The sequence below is a fragment of the Oryctolagus cuniculus genome, chromosome 6 (genome assembly GCF_051225735.1).
Source record: "Oryctolagus cuniculus isolate XC-2025 breed Fujian yellow rabbit chromosome 6, ASM5122573v1, whole genome shotgun sequence".
In the NCBI taxonomy this organism is placed as follows: domain Eukaryota; kingdom Metazoa; phylum Chordata; class Mammalia; order Lagomorpha; family Leporidae; genus Oryctolagus; species Oryctolagus cuniculus.
This window is the reverse complement of record NC_142872.1, coordinates 135,506,437-135,523,348: the sequence shown is the minus strand read 5'-3', so window position 1 is coordinate 135,523,348 and position 16,912 is coordinate 135,506,437. Positions and strand designations below refer to the sequence as shown.

At 39.9% G+C, this 16,912-nt stretch overlaps 1 protein-coding gene across 15 annotated transcripts in view; it reads right to left on the bottom strand.

Moving 5' to 3' along the window:
• Positions 1-9,379: 9,379 nt before the first annotated feature.
• Positions 9,380-16,912, bottom strand: part of EBAG9 (estrogen receptor binding site associated antigen 9) — a 32,063-nt gene continuing 24,530 nt past the window's right edge. For all 15 annotated transcript variants that reach the window (XM_070075413.2, XM_008255835.5, XM_070075416.2 and 12 more), the window contains one exon: positions 9,380-10,098. In XM_070075413.2, the coding sequence (XP_069931514.1) occupies positions 9,978-10,098 (121 nt within the window). In that variant the 3' untranslated portion in view covers positions 9,380-9,977. The remainder of the gene's footprint in view (positions 10,099-16,912) is intronic.

Here is a 16,912-nt window from a genome sequence, read left to right as displayed (position 1 = left end):
TTTTGTAGCATACTAGATATACAGGAGAGGAAAAGGTGGTGGTCCATGTGCCCCCTTTCCCTTGGGATTCTAGGATGAGGACAGGTGACTGAGAAAGGATGAGACAATATTTGATCTATATTAATTCATGTATACCCCTTACCAGTCTTATGAGGTAGGTATTCTCTTTTAAGGATAAAGAGAAAAATTGCTCAGGATCTGATAGTTTCACTCCACAAGCCATGATTCAAGAGTCTACAAAGCAAATGTCTTTTCTATTTGCTGCACACTGAGAAGAGACCTGGAGGATATTTTAAGTTCTCACTGTGAAACTCTTCTTCATTGCATTTATCACCTTTTAAATACACTTTTTTAAAGTATTATTCATTTCCCTCAATGAAATATAAAGGCAGGCATCTGTACTCTGTTTTGTTCCCAGAGTTAGGTCAAGAACTTGGAACAGTAGGTGGCATATAGTAGGAGGTCTAAAAATAGTTAATTCATCCAACAAATACTTAGTGGGTCTTTATGTGTTAGCTTTGCACTTTTTTTGGGTTGGTCATCAATAGTGAAGGAGACAGACAAGTTTTCTGCCCACAGGGAGCTTCCATTGTGTCTGTGAAAGATGCTGAACATACAAACAAGACAACTGAGATAGTTATTAAGTGTTTCCGAAGAATGTATTTTGACCAAGAGTGACAGGGTGAAGGTAGGAAGTAATATTGGTACTAATGGATCAGAGTCACTCATGGGAAGATAAAGGTAAAATCTAGCATCAAGAGCAAATGCAAAGACCCTGAGGCAGAAAAGGGATCAGCGTGTTACAGGAGCTTCAAGGAGGTCCATGTAGCTACAGCTGCAAGGGTAAGGGGATGTTTGGAGTAATATACAGGAAGTTGGCTCATATAAAGCCATAGGAGGAGGTTGAATTTACTCAGTGTAATGGGAGAATACTGCTGGACCGAAAAGAAGACAAAGATACATTGTTTTAACTGTGGCCACCAAGTGCAGGTTGCATTGTAGGCAAGCAGGAGTGAAAACAGGCAGACCATTTAGAGGTCCATAGTAACAGTCTCAGACAATTTGGAGATGACAGTAGTTTTAGATATTAAGTTGAATAGTTCATGATAGAGTATAATGTTAAAAGCAATGTGATTTGGTGATGGATTAGATGTGGGGTAGAATGTAAGGAAAACAGAAATTGAGGATGACTCCTAAGTTTTTGTCTTGAGCTACTGAATCAATGGTGATGCTATTTATTGAGAAGGAAAGAATAATAAGAGAAACGAATTTAGCTGAGAATAAAATTGAGATGTTTATTAAAATATCCATGTGGACATGAAACAAAACACTTGCAGATATGACTGTTAAATCACAGGCACTATCAGCCTCGAGTTATATCACTGGAGCTCTTTGGCATTTGCACAGCATTTAAAATCATCGGAACAGGTAATGTCATTCAGGAAGAGTGAAAAAAGAGAAGGCCAAGATCTCAGTCCTGTGGTACTTCCACATTTGGGTAGAGGTGAATGATAAAAAAAAGCAAATAGAAAAGAAGCAACCCAAAATGTAGCAGGAAAATGAAGTGAATAGAGTATTATGAAAATCAGAAGAGCAGAGTGATTCAGAAAATGGAGCGGTCACATGTGTTGGAATCCTACCAAGAGGTTAAGTAACAAGAGAACAGTTACATATCCACTAGCTTTGACAGCAAGGTTGTACTGACCTAGTCCAGTCATTTCTTTGGGAGAAACAGAGATGGAAGCCAGACTGCAGCAGGTTAGAAAGTAAGTGGAAGAGAGGAAGTAGAAATGTGTGCCGCTAAGTTACTGTTCTGTGAAGGGGAGTAGGAAAGTGGGTGGTAGTTAAAAGAACTTCTGAGGTTGGGGATTTGCTTTATTTTTCAATATTGTAGAACATGTTTGTAGGTTTTTATAACTGACACACAAAGAGAAAGGATTGATGACCGAGAAGAGAAAAAAACATTAATAGAAGAAAGGAAGTCTTTGAGAAGGTGAGAGGGATAGGATCCAGGGCATATATGGATACATGTGTGGAAAGGGATGGTTTGTCTCTGATAGGGACATTTATATTTCAATATACATCCACCTTGGACACACGTTTGTACTCACACAGCACAGCTGTAGTCAACAGTAGAGGGATTTGGCTAAACGAAGGGAAATTATTTCTGGGAGTGAATAATTGGAGGAATCCCAGAATCATAAGCCATGCTGACTCAGGTCCCTTCCTGTCATCCACCCTAGACCAATTTAGATATTGGTATTTTCCTTGAAGTCCCTCCTTGGGTTTATTTTTTTTTTTTTTAGTCATTGCTAAATGAAAATATTTTTACTTCAAGAAAAATCATAAGCCTGTTTTTGGTATCTTCTTGTTGCTAAGGAAACAAATATAAATACATAAACAGCATTATTTTTCAACCATTCAAAATGAATGGAAAGCATGGGCTCTGGTGAGAGAGAATTTCCCATGAACCACACATACTTATGTTGATTATCAAATTGGAGGCAGCTGACCACCAGAAGAAAATTGCTTTGTTGTCTTACTGTCCTGTATCATTCTTTACATAAGCCAAAGAACCCAAACAAAAACTCATTTGAGACACTGGACACTGCATAGTCTATCCACACTGGAACAAACTTGCACAAAGATCAAGTGGAAGATCCTGGAGCAGATAACTCTTTTACTTCTCCACTTCTCCCTCCTCCTCCTCATCTTCAGGGCTTCAGCATCTATAGTCTGTGGAAAATTACTACTTGTATTCAGAACAAAATCTCTCACAAATGAGTCCCTTGGAATACATAAAAGATGGAACATGGTTGCCTTTCGGAAGCCCAGGGCGTTGGCTGGTTTTGTGGACAGGATGATCTGATGGCGTAGAAAGAAATGCCTCAGAGTTGCTTTCAGTAATTTGGGTGCCTGTGATGACAAACAGGCAGGAAAATAAAATAAATAAATAAATAAAAAAGAACAATTCCATTCTATTAAATAAATTGTTGTACCATCAAAGCAAATGTTCAACATTTCCTAAAGTACTGTGTGCAAACATTCCAATTTATAAGAAAAGATTTTCCCCAAAGGGTTATGTTGACCTTTCCAAGTTGAGCTGTTCCAAGCACTCAGATGCCAAGCGTTTCTGACATTTGTGGCAGAAGAAAAAGGAAGCCTGTGATTTGCATTTATCATAGGTCCTGCCTAAGCAGTGTTTGGACCTGTTGTTTTTCTTTTGAGGGTTTTAAATTTTGAAAGGTTCAAGGTGGTTCCGTTCCCCACTTCCACGTTGGATCAGTGAGCACTTTTACAAAATTCATTTATTCCCAATGTGCCCAAAGAGTCAGTAACCTAGAAATTTAACTAACAGTTTATAGCAATCAAATCTTACCTGAACATCTACAAATTCCCAATTGTCCTAAATGAAAACAAACAGAAAGTCCAAGTAGAACAAAACAGGTCTATATGTCAGGAATTGTTTTTAAACTACTGGAAAATATGCCTTGCTGCGACCACTGATTTTCCCACAACTTAATGACTGTTATAACAAGTAGTTGCAATAATTTCAAAAAAATTTAAAATCCAAAAAAGGTTAAGTGCTACTTAGAAGAATTTTGTTAAAAGTTTGGAATACTTCACTATTCAGATATGTTAAAAGGTATATCTTTTAGAAAGTTCTTTAAACATTAAAAAAAAAACCCTAATATATAAAACTACATAACAATGAAGTTTTTGCAACACGGATACCTTGCCTGGAGATGCAGGCCAGATGCACTGCCTTTTTGCCTACCCCTCACCCTCTGCAGTGGTCACTTCAGAGAACAGCTTGCAAGCCATTTCACTGTATACTAGGTTTTTTTGAAAATTGCCTGTTTGTGCAAGATTTCATGGACAGAAACTTTAAGTTAATTGGAATAGCACTCTCATTAGTGCTCAAGATTCTCTACTGCCTAAACAACAGGATGCCTAATGGAGTTGTTTTCTATCTTTTTGTCACATAATTTTGCTTCCCAGTGTCCTGTTGGTTTAACTGTGAAGATGACTCATTATCTCTCAGAGTACAGAGGCCACATAAGCATCTGGGACTACAGTGATATAACATGACAAGGGAGAAATCAATAGTCTAGACTGTTCTTGTGACTATCAAAGAGTAGACATCACAGGTACTTTAATTTGGCGGTGCAACATGAGCTTCCCTCCACTTCTTTACAATCAAAATAGCTGGCAGTGTTTGAAATGGATTGCCAGCTTCTCTTCCCACAGTAAACAATAGGTGCTGGCATTTTAAACTGACCTTCAGGTCTTCTGAACTAGCACATTATTTCAGCCTTCTTGGTTATATAGGGAAAATGAAAAATGAAAGCAGCTGGGACTAGAACCAGTGCCCATATGAGATGCCAGCGCTTCAGGCGAGGGCTTTAACCTGCTATGCCACAGCGCCAGCTCTGATAGTGTCATGTTTTCAACACAAGAGGTAAGCCTTGTTTTTACTCAGGAATAGTTGTAGGTTTGGAAATCATATTATCATATGAGGATTCAAATTTAAAGTTTGAATATTTTACAACTGAAATAAGTACAGGTAGTATTACCTCTTAAGAAGCCAAAATTGACCTACAAGTAAGTCAACATCTCAGAGTATGTCCTTTGAATTCTCTATACAAGATGACTTTTTTTTTTTTTTTTGGTGCCATTACTTTTTCAATCAAATCCTAAAGATACATACTAATAAGATAACTGGACAAGGTTGGGGACAGTTTGTAGGAGGAAAGCTGGTAGTTAGAATACTGGTCTGTACATTTTATGAAACTTGTGGCCTTGGCCTCAGAAGAGTTATGACCCAATCAAGTGAGCTAAGTGACCTCATTTTGCAAAAGTGTAAAGTGCATTTCACTTTGCCTTAAAATATCTGACCCAAATAAGCCTGTCAGTACATAATTATATGGCACTGACATTCAACTACAGCTATCATTTCTTTATATAGGGGTCTTGGGAAGCACAAATGGGTGTTTTCTACTACATATGTAACTTGTACCACCATCTTCATTATGAACTGGAGAGGAACTAGTAAAGGGTAACTCTTTTTTTTAAATTAATTAATTAATTGATTAGAGAGGCAGAGTTACACACATGAGAGAGAAGAGACAGCGGGAGAAAGATCTTCTATCTGCTGGTCCACTCCCCAAATTGCTGCAATGATTGGGGCTGAGCCAGGCCAAAGCCAGGAGCCAGGAGCTAGGAGGCAGGAGCTTCTTCCAGGTCTTCCATGTGGGTGCAGGGGCCCAAGGACTTGGCCATCTTTTGCTACTTTTCCAGGCACATTAGCAAGGCGCTGAATTGGAAGTGTAGCAGCCAGGACTTGAACTGGTGTCCATATGGGATGCTGGCACCTCAGCCTGTGGCTTCAACCCACTGAGTCACAGTGCCTAACCCAAAGGGTAACTCTTGATAACTCAGTTTCATAAGGAGGACTTAGAAATCATAGTCCACACAGGATGCTGATTAACTACTAACAAACTACTCTTCAAGCTTGCTATTTTCTTTTGCATTAATCGAACACACAATTGACTTTCTAAACTTTGGTTTTCTTATATGTGAAATGAGAGTATCTATGTCACAAGATTGCCAGGAGTAGGATACAATTAGTGTCAAGTACATAGTGAATGTTGATTCTTTCTTACTAAATTCACAGTTCAACTTAATGTATAACATAATTCAAGATCAGTCACCTTCTCCCACTGCATGCTGAGATGTGGGAAAACTGTATACAGGGCCTAACAACTATGCTTTGTTGGGTACTTGTACTGAACACTTGCAGGTACACTGTTAATCCTTAAGAACTACTATCTCCCTGGTTTTCAAACTCAGGCAATCTTTTTTTAATGTTGCACCATCTCTGCAGCAGTTCTGAGAATGCTGAGCAGCGTTCCGAGTGAGTGTGAACAGGTTAGTATGTAAGGCAATTACTTTCAGAAATAGCCATGGAAGTCCACTGAAAGGGAAGATGGATTATCTTGGACTAGCCTACTTTCACTGCAAATTTCTCTGCAACAGCTCCTGCTTGTCAGTTAGCAATGTAGCAGCAGGTATGTGAGGGTAGAAACAAAAAAATCTCTTGTATGAGGTTGGAGAGGGGTGGTAGGATGTTCTAGAATGAAGTGTCTCTTCCCAGTGCTAGAAGAGTGAAGACTTCTAGTGAAAAACATGTTAGTAGCTCTCAAAGCTTTGATGACTGAGCATGCTCAAACTGTCATGATTAAGGAACACTGAAGACAAAAGGAAGCAGAGTAAAAAGTCCAGTTTAGAACAAAAGGAGTCCCTAGCTGTTTCTAACCTTGGAACAGCAGATTGGCTACCTTCAAGACAGTGAAGGAAATCTCACAAAGAAGAAAATCTTTCTGTGATATTAGGACACAGCAACAAGAAAAATCGATGTAAATGGCAAAAATAAGTTTATTTGCTACTAAAATATGTTCTTAATGGACCCATCTTATTCAGCCCTCCAAATTACCTTAAAGAGGCTAGAAGCTCTTTCTCTAAAGAAAATGTAGGCTCTAGCCCACACCCACCCTCCCAACTTTGCTTTAGCTAGAACCATTCAACTTATAATTGTTCTGAGGGTGCATCAAAAAGTTCTTAGAAAATGGAATTAAAAGATAATCTTATTTTGGTGCAAAGAAACTTTCAAATCCATGCATAAAAGGGACCTTCAAAAAGTTCATCACAAATGGGTTTCAGGCTGGCACTGTGTTTCATTCGGTTAAGCTGCTGCTTGACACTGGTGTCCCATATTGCGGAGCTGGTTTGAATCCTGGCAGCGCTGCTTCTGACCCAGTTTCCTGCCATTGTGCCTGGGAAGGCAGTGGCACCCCTGCTACCCATGTGGGAGATCAGGATGGAGTTCGTGGCTCCTTGCTTCAGCCTGGACCAGACCTGGCTGTTGCAGCCACTGGAGAGTGAACTAGTAGATGGAAGTTCCCTCTCTTTCTCTGTCACTCTGCTTTTTGAATAAAGAAATTTTAAAAAAGGAAAAAGAACAACGGATGTTATGAAAAACTGTTATGAAATACTGCACATGAATTTCAAAAACTGCCTGCACCCAAATAAACTTATCTTTTAATTCCCTATTTCCATGATTTTTTGAGGTAACTTTGTATTTGCATACAAAGCCAATAAAAAATTTCCCTTGAAGAAAAGCTGTTACTGCAAATAGATGATCCCATATCTGCACCACACAGGATTAAACGAAATACATGTGTCAGCTGTAGGTGAACCACACCATCCTTCCGCAAAATTTAAGTGTCTTGGAATACTGGCTATGGTTACATTCGCTCTATGCTAATAGCTTGATCTAGAGTAGCAGTGGAAGCTCAATCCAGATGCTGGTTTCTATGGCTACACCCACAAAGAATCACTGCTTCTGGCCAGAGGCTAATGCATGTCAAAACTGAGATTCAGATGCAGAATTTTAAAATGTCAGCTCTAAAATGTCAATCCAAATATGCTACCAAAAAGAGCCAAGAGAAGATATCCTTAGCTAAGCTTAATAAGATAAAATGGCAGGGTCAGCTCTATGGCATAGCAGCTAAAGCTGCAGCCTGCAGTGCCGGTATGCCAGCTCGAGTCCCAGCTGCCCCACTTCCGCTCCAGCTCTCTGCTATGGCCTGGGAAAGCAGTAGAAGATGGCCCAAGTGCTTGGGCCCCTGCACCTGCATGGGAGACCAAGAAGCAGCTCCTGGCTCCTGGCTTCAGAACGGCCAGGCTTCTGCTGTGTGGACAATTGGGGAGTGAACCAGCGAGAAAAAATCTCTCTCTGCCTCTGCCTCTCTGAAACTCTACCTTTCAAATAAACAAATAAATCTTAAAAAAAAAAAAAAAGATAAAATGGCTAGAAATCATGAAATGTCTAAATAAAAAAAGATCATAAAACAAGTGTCACATGCTTTGATTATTTGTTATCACCGTGCATGAAGTGCATATTCAGATAATAGGTAGAACTTCATTAATTCTATCCAAGCCTGCTTATACTTATTTACTTCTAAAAAACTTCCAAAGCTAACAATTCTTCAATAAAAAGACAAAAGTAGAAACTGCAAATTTGGGAACTAAAGAACACAGCTTGCTACCATAGGATATTTATAGTGTGTATTTAACTCAATGACTTCTTTTGGGACCATGATATATATACTCAATTTAATACAAGAATTTCGGTCACACATCAAGAGAGTAAAAAAAAAATCCAGATTTATTTATTCTTTCCGCAAAATAACTCTCCTCTTAATTAGTTGCATAAACTCTAACTTTTAATCAGCCTGTATTTCTAAATAATCAAAAACCAAGGAACCAAACCTAAAAACAAAACCTTACCCATGTGAAACTATAACTAAAGGAGATTTCAATACTTTTCACCCATTGGGGAAAAGCAGTAAATGTTATTATAGTAAAGGAGGTTATCCTTTATGAACCCCAATTTAGAGAAATTGTGTGGTACTCCATAATAACTAAAAACAAAAAAAGGAGGGAAAAGAATACACTTATAATTAAAAAGTGTAATTGTATTTAATTGGGAGTTTACTGGCAGTAACTGACACACATGGTAACTGAAAACCTGGTTTGGGGATATAGCAAGTTTGTACCAAAGTTAAAGTCAACTGATTCTACAATCGCACTTAGTCTGGAAGCATAGGTTAAGGACTTAAAGAGTTCTCATCATAGAGTTTATGATTTTACTATGAAACATTACTTTAGTTCAAATATATTTGCAATGTTTGGCCCAAAGACACTTTAAAACCCAACAAAATGTTAATTCTGGGCAGCAGCTTTTAAGAAAGTAAAAATCATTAAAAATTTTAAAGCCATAGAAAATCAGACTGTATGGATTTCAATTGTGACAAAAAGTTAATGGTGATTTTAAACTATCAAATCTGGTTCTTCTTCCCTTCTCTATGGACACAGTATACAATTATTTCTTTAAGACAAGCCAATCAACACCACAAATAAGATTATTCCTTGCTTGGTTTATAATTTAATGAACTAATACCTAGCTGTTACCTTAGCCAAAAACACAGATAACCTGCATTATGTTAGATATATAAAATGGATACAGAAATCAGCTAAGCTTTGAAATGTTAGAACTGTGGGCTTTCTGAATTCTAAATTACTGGCCACTGAGTGGAGGCAAAGGGGACAGCTAAAGTATTTAAAGACATTACATCTTAAAGCCTATAATGAAAGGGATAAACAACTAATACTAGTTCTTAAAACTCAAAAGTTAAAATAATTTAAAACGAATTTACTATCTTAGCTGATTTTCAATGTTTATACATGCAATATAAATTACAAATATGTATAACATTATAACTCCATTCAAAAGAAAATAATGATGTACAAAATCTTTATAAATAAAATTATTGCATTTAATGTCATTTTTCTTGAAAACCAAAATCATCAAATCCTTAATGTTGTATCAAACATGAATAATACTAACTCAAATTAGAGGAAATATATGCCAATACCAGCTCCTAATAACAAAAATAAGAAAGCTAAAGCCCTACAATTTGTCTAATTTAGGACAGGTAATCATGGAAACAAAAGAATATTAAAATTATTTATTTTATACTTATGCACACTGAAGGGAAGCATAATAGACAGCAGAGTTCTTTTCCACCATCAAATTATTTACACCCATTTAGCTAGACACTCTAGCTTGAGAGGTACTGATATATTCCATTTGTAATAATTTCTCTACAGCAAACAACTGTCTTATATTTGGAGCATGTTGAAGAAAATATTATCTCATAAGTCTCTTTTGTTCTTGTGAGTCTCAATCACTGACTTCAAGGTACTTTGGGAGAATCTTGGGTGTCCTGATGAATGCGTTAAAATCAAGCAATGTATCTGTATTCTGAAAATACTTTTAAATCCATACAAATGCTGCCCGGGCTGTGGAGCTGATTTCTCCTACTGGCACTATGACATCTGAAGAACAGTTGTTATGAAAGTTTCACACCAATTTTGTTTTGTTCCTTTTTCATTAGCCGCTGTGCTTCCTTTTCCATTTTCTTCCTTTGTTGTTCTGCTGCTCTCTTTTCTCTGTCTGCTATTTTCTGCTGCCTGGAAAGAAACATATACAGATTTTACTTCTACAAAATGCCAGATAGTTGAAATGGCAAATAAAGTCCAGAAAGAAATAACAGTGCCTTTTTATTATCACATGGAAGATTTTAAATCTTCCCACAGCTTGGACAATTTAAAAAATTTTTAAAATGGCATTTCTTTTAATCCTTAGAACATGACTTGCAAAATCAAAGAGGTACTATCTATTTTACAAATAAGTAAAATGAGACACAAGGGTAAGTGACTTGCCCAAAGTTATAGGATTTTAACTACAGGGGTAAGAGTCTACATCTTCTGACCCTTCTCTAGATTACTTTCACTGAATATTAGTTCCACTCACACCTGTCGCAGGAGGGGGAGATTTCCATTCAGAAAAGTTTGATATTGAGAATTAAACCTCCTGTTCTTACAATAGTTAAAAACTGTCAGCTAAAGGATATTAAGAACACAGATATGCAGACACATTCCAAAAACAAAATATAAAATTAAGACACACCTTCCAAAGGATGGAGCGGTGAGCACTGACTCACTACATGTTATGAACACACACCTCCTCCTTAGCCCCTCCTATAGCCCCAACTAACCCAGAACCAGTCTCCCTCTCTATCTCTATCAGTTGATTAGCATGGGGAGTAGGGAATAAAAGTGGGGAGATAAAACAGAAGAGAGAGGCAACATAAGTTGGTCCCGGATCTGAAGGATTATGGTGTAAGAAAATAAGAAGCGTGAAAGGTTGAGGAAGGAAGCTGTTATAACTGGACATGGAATAGGCAATATAAGGTTATATGCAGAAAAATCTAGACAGATTATCGATTTATGGAACAACTCAGCTGATTATAGTACATGAAATACAATTTATAAATGGGAGTATACAGAGTTAAAAGTGAGCAAGATTCAAGGGCCGGCGCCGCGGCTCACTAGGCTAATCCTCCACCTACTGGTGCCGGCACACCGGGTTCTAGTCCCGGTTGGGGCGCCGGATTCTGTCCTGGTTGCCCCTCTTCCAGGCCAGCTCTCTGCTGTGGCCAGGGAGTGCAGTGGAGGAGGGCCCAGGTGCTTGGGCCCTGCACCCCATGGGAGACCAGGAAAAGCACCTGGCTCCTGGCTCCTGCCATCGGATCAGCACGGTGCGCCGGCCGCAGCGCGCCGGCCGCGGCGGCCATTGGAGGGTGAACCAACGGCAAAGGAAGACCTTTCTCTCTGTCTCTCTCTCTCACTGTCCACTCTGCCTGTCAAAAAATAAAAAATTTAAAAAAAAAAAAAAGTGAGCAAGATTCAAGGAAGCAGAGAAACTTATTTTTGACCCCATTTTTTTCTTTTGACATTGTTTCTAAAACAAAAGTTAAAAAAAAAAAAAAACCTTTCCGTTACCTCTGCTCACTTGTATGAAAAACTGATAATCTGCACTAAAAACGTTGAAACACTAGCACAAAAATAATCAAGGTAAGCAAACAACCATAAGGGGCCGAACAGACTGTACACAAACAAGATAATTAAGCTTTGACTTGGTTATTAGTTGAAATAAAAGTATCAAAACCTAATGTTCCTGACAAAACAGACAATTTAGAGATCACTACAGACAAAAGTATACTTTACCTGTCGAGATTCATGCCTAGAATTACTGAAATGTCAGAAGCATCTTCCTTAACAACACTGATAGTATTTTAAGGGGGCAATGGAAAGAAAGGTGCACAGTCAGAAGACAGACTGTGGATGGATTTTTCTAACGCTCAGTGTTTTTCTGGGGGGCAGTACAGGCAGATGAAAGCCTCTATCTCCCCATGGCTCTATGTATACCACATGCAGAATGAAGTAAGCCAACAGTTCATTCTCCCAAGCTGTCACGAAGTTTTATTTTTTTTCACTTTTGTCTTGTTTAGAAAGCAGAAGGATGGCCAGCACCGCGGCTCACTAGGCTAATCCTCTGCCTGAGGCGCCAGTACCCCGGGTTCTAGTCCCGATTGGGGCGCCAGATTCTGTCCCGGTTGCTCCTCTTCCAGTCCAGCTCTCTGCTGTGGCCCAGGAAGGCAGTGGAAGATGGCCTAAGTGCTTGGGCCCTGCACTCACACGGGAGACCAGGAGGAGGCACCTGGCTCCTGGCTTCAGATCGGCGCAGTGCGCCGGCTGTAGCGGCCATTAGAGGGGTGAACCAACAGAAGGAAGACCTTTCTCTCTCTCTCTCTCTCTCTCACTGTCTAACTCTGCCTGTCAAAAAAAAAAAAAAAAAAAAAAAAAAAAGCAGGAGGATTATTTTGTACAATGTTAAGATACCTGTGAACTCATGGAATAAATCCTATAGTACTGTTATTAAGATTACTAGGTTCTGAGGACCAGGATTGTAGCACAGTAGGTTAAGCTACTACTAATGCACCTGGGAAAGCAGCAGAGTGTGACCCAAGTGCTTGGGCCTCTGAATACGTGTGGGAGCACAGAAGCAGCTCTGGGATCCTGGCTTTGACCTGGCATAGCCCAGGTCATTGTGGATATTTGGGGAATGAACCAGCAGATGGAAGATCGATCTCTCTCTCTCTCTCTCCCCCCTCCTACTTTCCTCCCCCTCCCTCTGTAACTCTACCTTTCAAGTAAATAACAAATCTTAAAAATAGAGTATAGATTTAAAATGAATATCCTACTCCTTTATCCTTGTGCTTAGTGAGATTACTGACCCCAAATGATCTAAAAGACTCAGACTTTTATACTTATGATTTATTAAAATTAAAAAGATGGATTTCTTTTATTTTGGATGATCTCTGCAGTAAATATAGTTTATAGTATTCAAAATGTTTCCTTTATAAAAGACAGTTATACTAACTAAACAGGAATTAAATATTAAAAACACTCAGAACATTACCACCTGCATTTTAAAATATTACCCAAGTACCCAGTCAAAACAAAACAAAAACGTGATAAGTTGAAAACAGGAGTAACGAGACTTGAACAGAAGAACCTCAGCTGTAACTTTCAACTATTTAACTGCACCCTCTGCTGGTTATTTAAGGTAATTGTAACTTACTGAAAAAGAAAAAAGGAAAATACAAAAATAAAGTCTGATAAATGGAATTCCTTTTTCCTACCTATGATTCAACATTGCTTAGTTTTAAAATAAAAAAAATTTATACCATATCTTACTACACAATTTTTAAGAAATACATATGTAATTCAGACACATTTAAATACTTGATTTTCCATCAATGATTATAATCCCAAGTTTTCTCTTTTAAGATAAATTTTCTCTTTACTCTTTGGTGATAGCTCGAATTGTTGGGTTTCTGCCACCCACATGGGACATCTGAATTGAATTCATGGCTCCTAGTCAACCCTGCCCAGCCCTGGCCCTTGTGGGCATTTGGGGAGTGAACCAACAGATGGAAGCTCTCTCTCTCTCTTTCTCTCTTTTTGACTCTTTCAGCTTCTCAAAAAATGCTTAAACACACACACACACACACACACACACAAAACCTTCAGAAGCATTGTGTTGCGGCGAAGCAATTATTCAGTTTCTGCCCAGGATGCCAATATTCCATATGAGCACAAGTTTGAGTTTCAGCTACTCCATTTCTAATCCAGCTCCTTGCTAATGTACCTGGGAAATACTTGCGCCCCTTATAGTTTTTGGCCTCTGGCTTTGGCCTGGCCTACCTCTGGCTATTTCAGCCATTTGGTGGTGAAACAGTAGATGGGGATCTCTCTGTCCTTCCCTCTCTCTCTGTAACTCTATCTTTCAAATAAATAAATCTTAAAAAAAAAAAAAAACCTTCAGAATAAATTTACACTTCTGTGGAATACTTACTTCATCTCCCTGATTGGGTTGCCATGGACATCAATTAAAATACATGTACAAATACAGAATGTTACATAAGTTATTTTCACTCATGTGTGCACAGCTAGACAGTATGTTAAACCATGAGGAAATTAAAATAAAGTTACAACTTCTGACCTGCAAGAATATATAGTAGGGTGGGAAATCCAAGATGGTTGAATAGAGTTGCCCACTGTTTGGCTCTTCCTCCAAAGAGAAGAACCAAAACAACAAATAAAGAACTGCATTTTTGGGGGATGAATATCCAAGGAAGACCAATACAGCTCATCAAGAGAGACATTGGAACCCCATGGACACGGAGATGTGGAACAGTAACATAAAGAGAGGAACGAAGAGCACTAGCAACTGAGATCCCAGCTCCAAAGACAGGGGGATCTCCAGAGGGAAAGAGTAAACAGAAGATTCCTAGCAGACCCCCACCTTTAAGGACATTGAACACTGGCAATTTTAGCCACAGGAGGCATCTACAGTCATCATAGGCATGGAAGCTAGCAAGCAAAGCTACCTGTAATATACATAGGGACTTCGCTTCAGAGGAGAAACTTTGTATTGTCTCCCCTAGACCACAGGCTGTGACAATGATGCTGTCTTGAGAAATTGGTCTTGAAATTCAGTCTTTAAGAACACAAGTCACTGCATATCCTTATCCTTGGAACCTCATAGACAGACATTCTACCACCTAGTAAAAAGAATCATAGCCTCGCAAACCCAACTAGATGCAGCAGCAACAGGGACCTCATCATCTTAGCCCAAGCAGTGTACAATGCACGGGACAGGTGGTTCTGTACAGTAGAGGAGGCTCTGCTTCCAGGACCTCAGAAGCTGAGGTATTTGCCTCTGCAGACTTGGGGTCATCCCTCTGCACTCCCTCCCATTCCCAGGGCATTGCATTCCAGCCATCACTGGAGCCTGCCCTAGCTTCTCCAAAACTCTCTTTGTGAATTGGCTCAGGCTCTGTGGGGCATGGTTGGACATGCACACCAACCTGGGCTATACAATGCCATTCTCCAATGGGCTTCAAGTTTGGTAAGTGCCCTACACTCCAGCTTTGGTGGGCATGGTGAGTTATGCACATCTACCTAGGCAGCGTGGCTCCTTCTCCGTGGGTATGGCTTTGGTGACATTCCAGACTCCAGACCCACTGCAGTCCAAGCCTGCTTGGCTTTGATGGATGTATGTAGTCACACACATGTCTAGGCCACAAAGCTCCCTTCCTCAGCATGGCCCAGCTTTGTTGAGCATTCCTGATTCCAGCCCTGGTGCAGCTTGAGCCTCCTAGGGTTTGGTGGGCATGTCTGGTTATGCATCTCCTCTTGGGCTGTGTGGCTTCATTCTCCAGCTTGCCTCAGCTTTGGTATATGCCCCTAACTTCTTAGTGGGCACGTCTGGTTGCACACACCCACCTATGCTGCATGGCTCCTCTCTTAGTCTGTCTCAGCTTTGGTGAGTGCTTCGCACTCTACCCACAGAGCAGCCCAAGATTACCTCAACTCTTACATACATGGTTGGTTATACACAGCTTCTAGAAGACTGGGCCTCCAGCCCAGTTTGGCTCTGATTAAGCGCCCCAGACTCTAAGGTAAAAACCCAAGCCCAGCACAGCATAGGTGGGCACAAGGGTAGAGCACACAAGTCCCTTACTTGAGCCTAGCACTGCCATGAACAAAACCAAGGCGTGCATAACCTGCCAGGACTGAGAGGAACCCCCAAGGTCCTGGCCGCCGCACCGCACTGATCCGATGGCAGGAGCCAGGTACTTCTCCTGGTCTCGCATAGGATGCAGGGCCCAAGCACTTGGGCCATCCTCCACTGCACTCCCTGGCCACAGCAGAGAGCTGGCCTGGAAGAGGGGCAACCGGGACGGAATCTGGCGCCCCAACCGGGACTAGAACCCAGTGTGCCAGCACCGCAAAAGGAAGATTAGCCTAGTGAGCCGCGGCACCGGCCCAGCAACTTAATTTTAACCAAGGCCAAAATAGCCACCAAACTGAAACCTGAAAACACATCTTTAGGAAAAGGCTTCAATCAAGGAAACTGATTCTTTAATAAAAGGAACCCATCAACACTTTAACATCAGACTCCACAGGAAAGCAGATCGATAAGGAAGTCAAGGGAATGATTATAAGGATATTCAAAGAGATTCAAGAGAATACAAAATCAAAAAATCAAATCAATCAAACTTGATAGGAATGAGAAATGCAGCAAAGATTTGTCCTTAGTGTGCTGTACATTGAGATTTAATGCTATAACTTGTTCTCAAACAGTATTTTTCACTTTATGTTTCTGTGTGGGAGCAAACTGTTGAAATCTTTGCTTGATGTATGCTGAACTGATCTTGTTTATATAAAGAGAAACAAGGATGAATCTTGATGTGAATGGAAGGGGAGAAAGAGTGGGAAAGGGGAGGGTTACGGGTGGGAGGGACGTTATGGGGGGGGAAGCCATTGTAATCCATAAGCTGTACTTTGGAAATTTATATTCATTAAATAAAAGTTAAAAAAAAAAGAAATCTCGGACCTCAATAGACATTTTTCAAAAGAGGAAATCCAAATGGCCAACAGACACATGAAAAATGTTCAAGATCACTAGCAATCAGGGAAATACAAATCAAAACCACAATGAGGTTTCACCTCACCCCGGTTAGAATGGCTCACATTCAGAAATCTACCAACAACAGATGCTGGAGAGGATGTGGGGAAAAAGGGACACTAACCCACTGTTGGTGGGAATGCAAATTGGTTAAGCCGCTATGGAAGTCAGTCTGGAGATTCCTCAGAAACCTGAAGATAACCCTACCATTCAACCCAGCCATTCCACTCCTTGGAATTTACCCAAAGGAAATGAAATTGGCAAACAAACAAGCTGTCTGCACATTAATGTTTATTGCAGCTCAATTCACAATAGCTAAGACCTGGAACCAACCCAAATGCCCATCAACAGTAGACTGGATAAAGAAATTATGGGACATGTACTCTATAGAATACTATACAG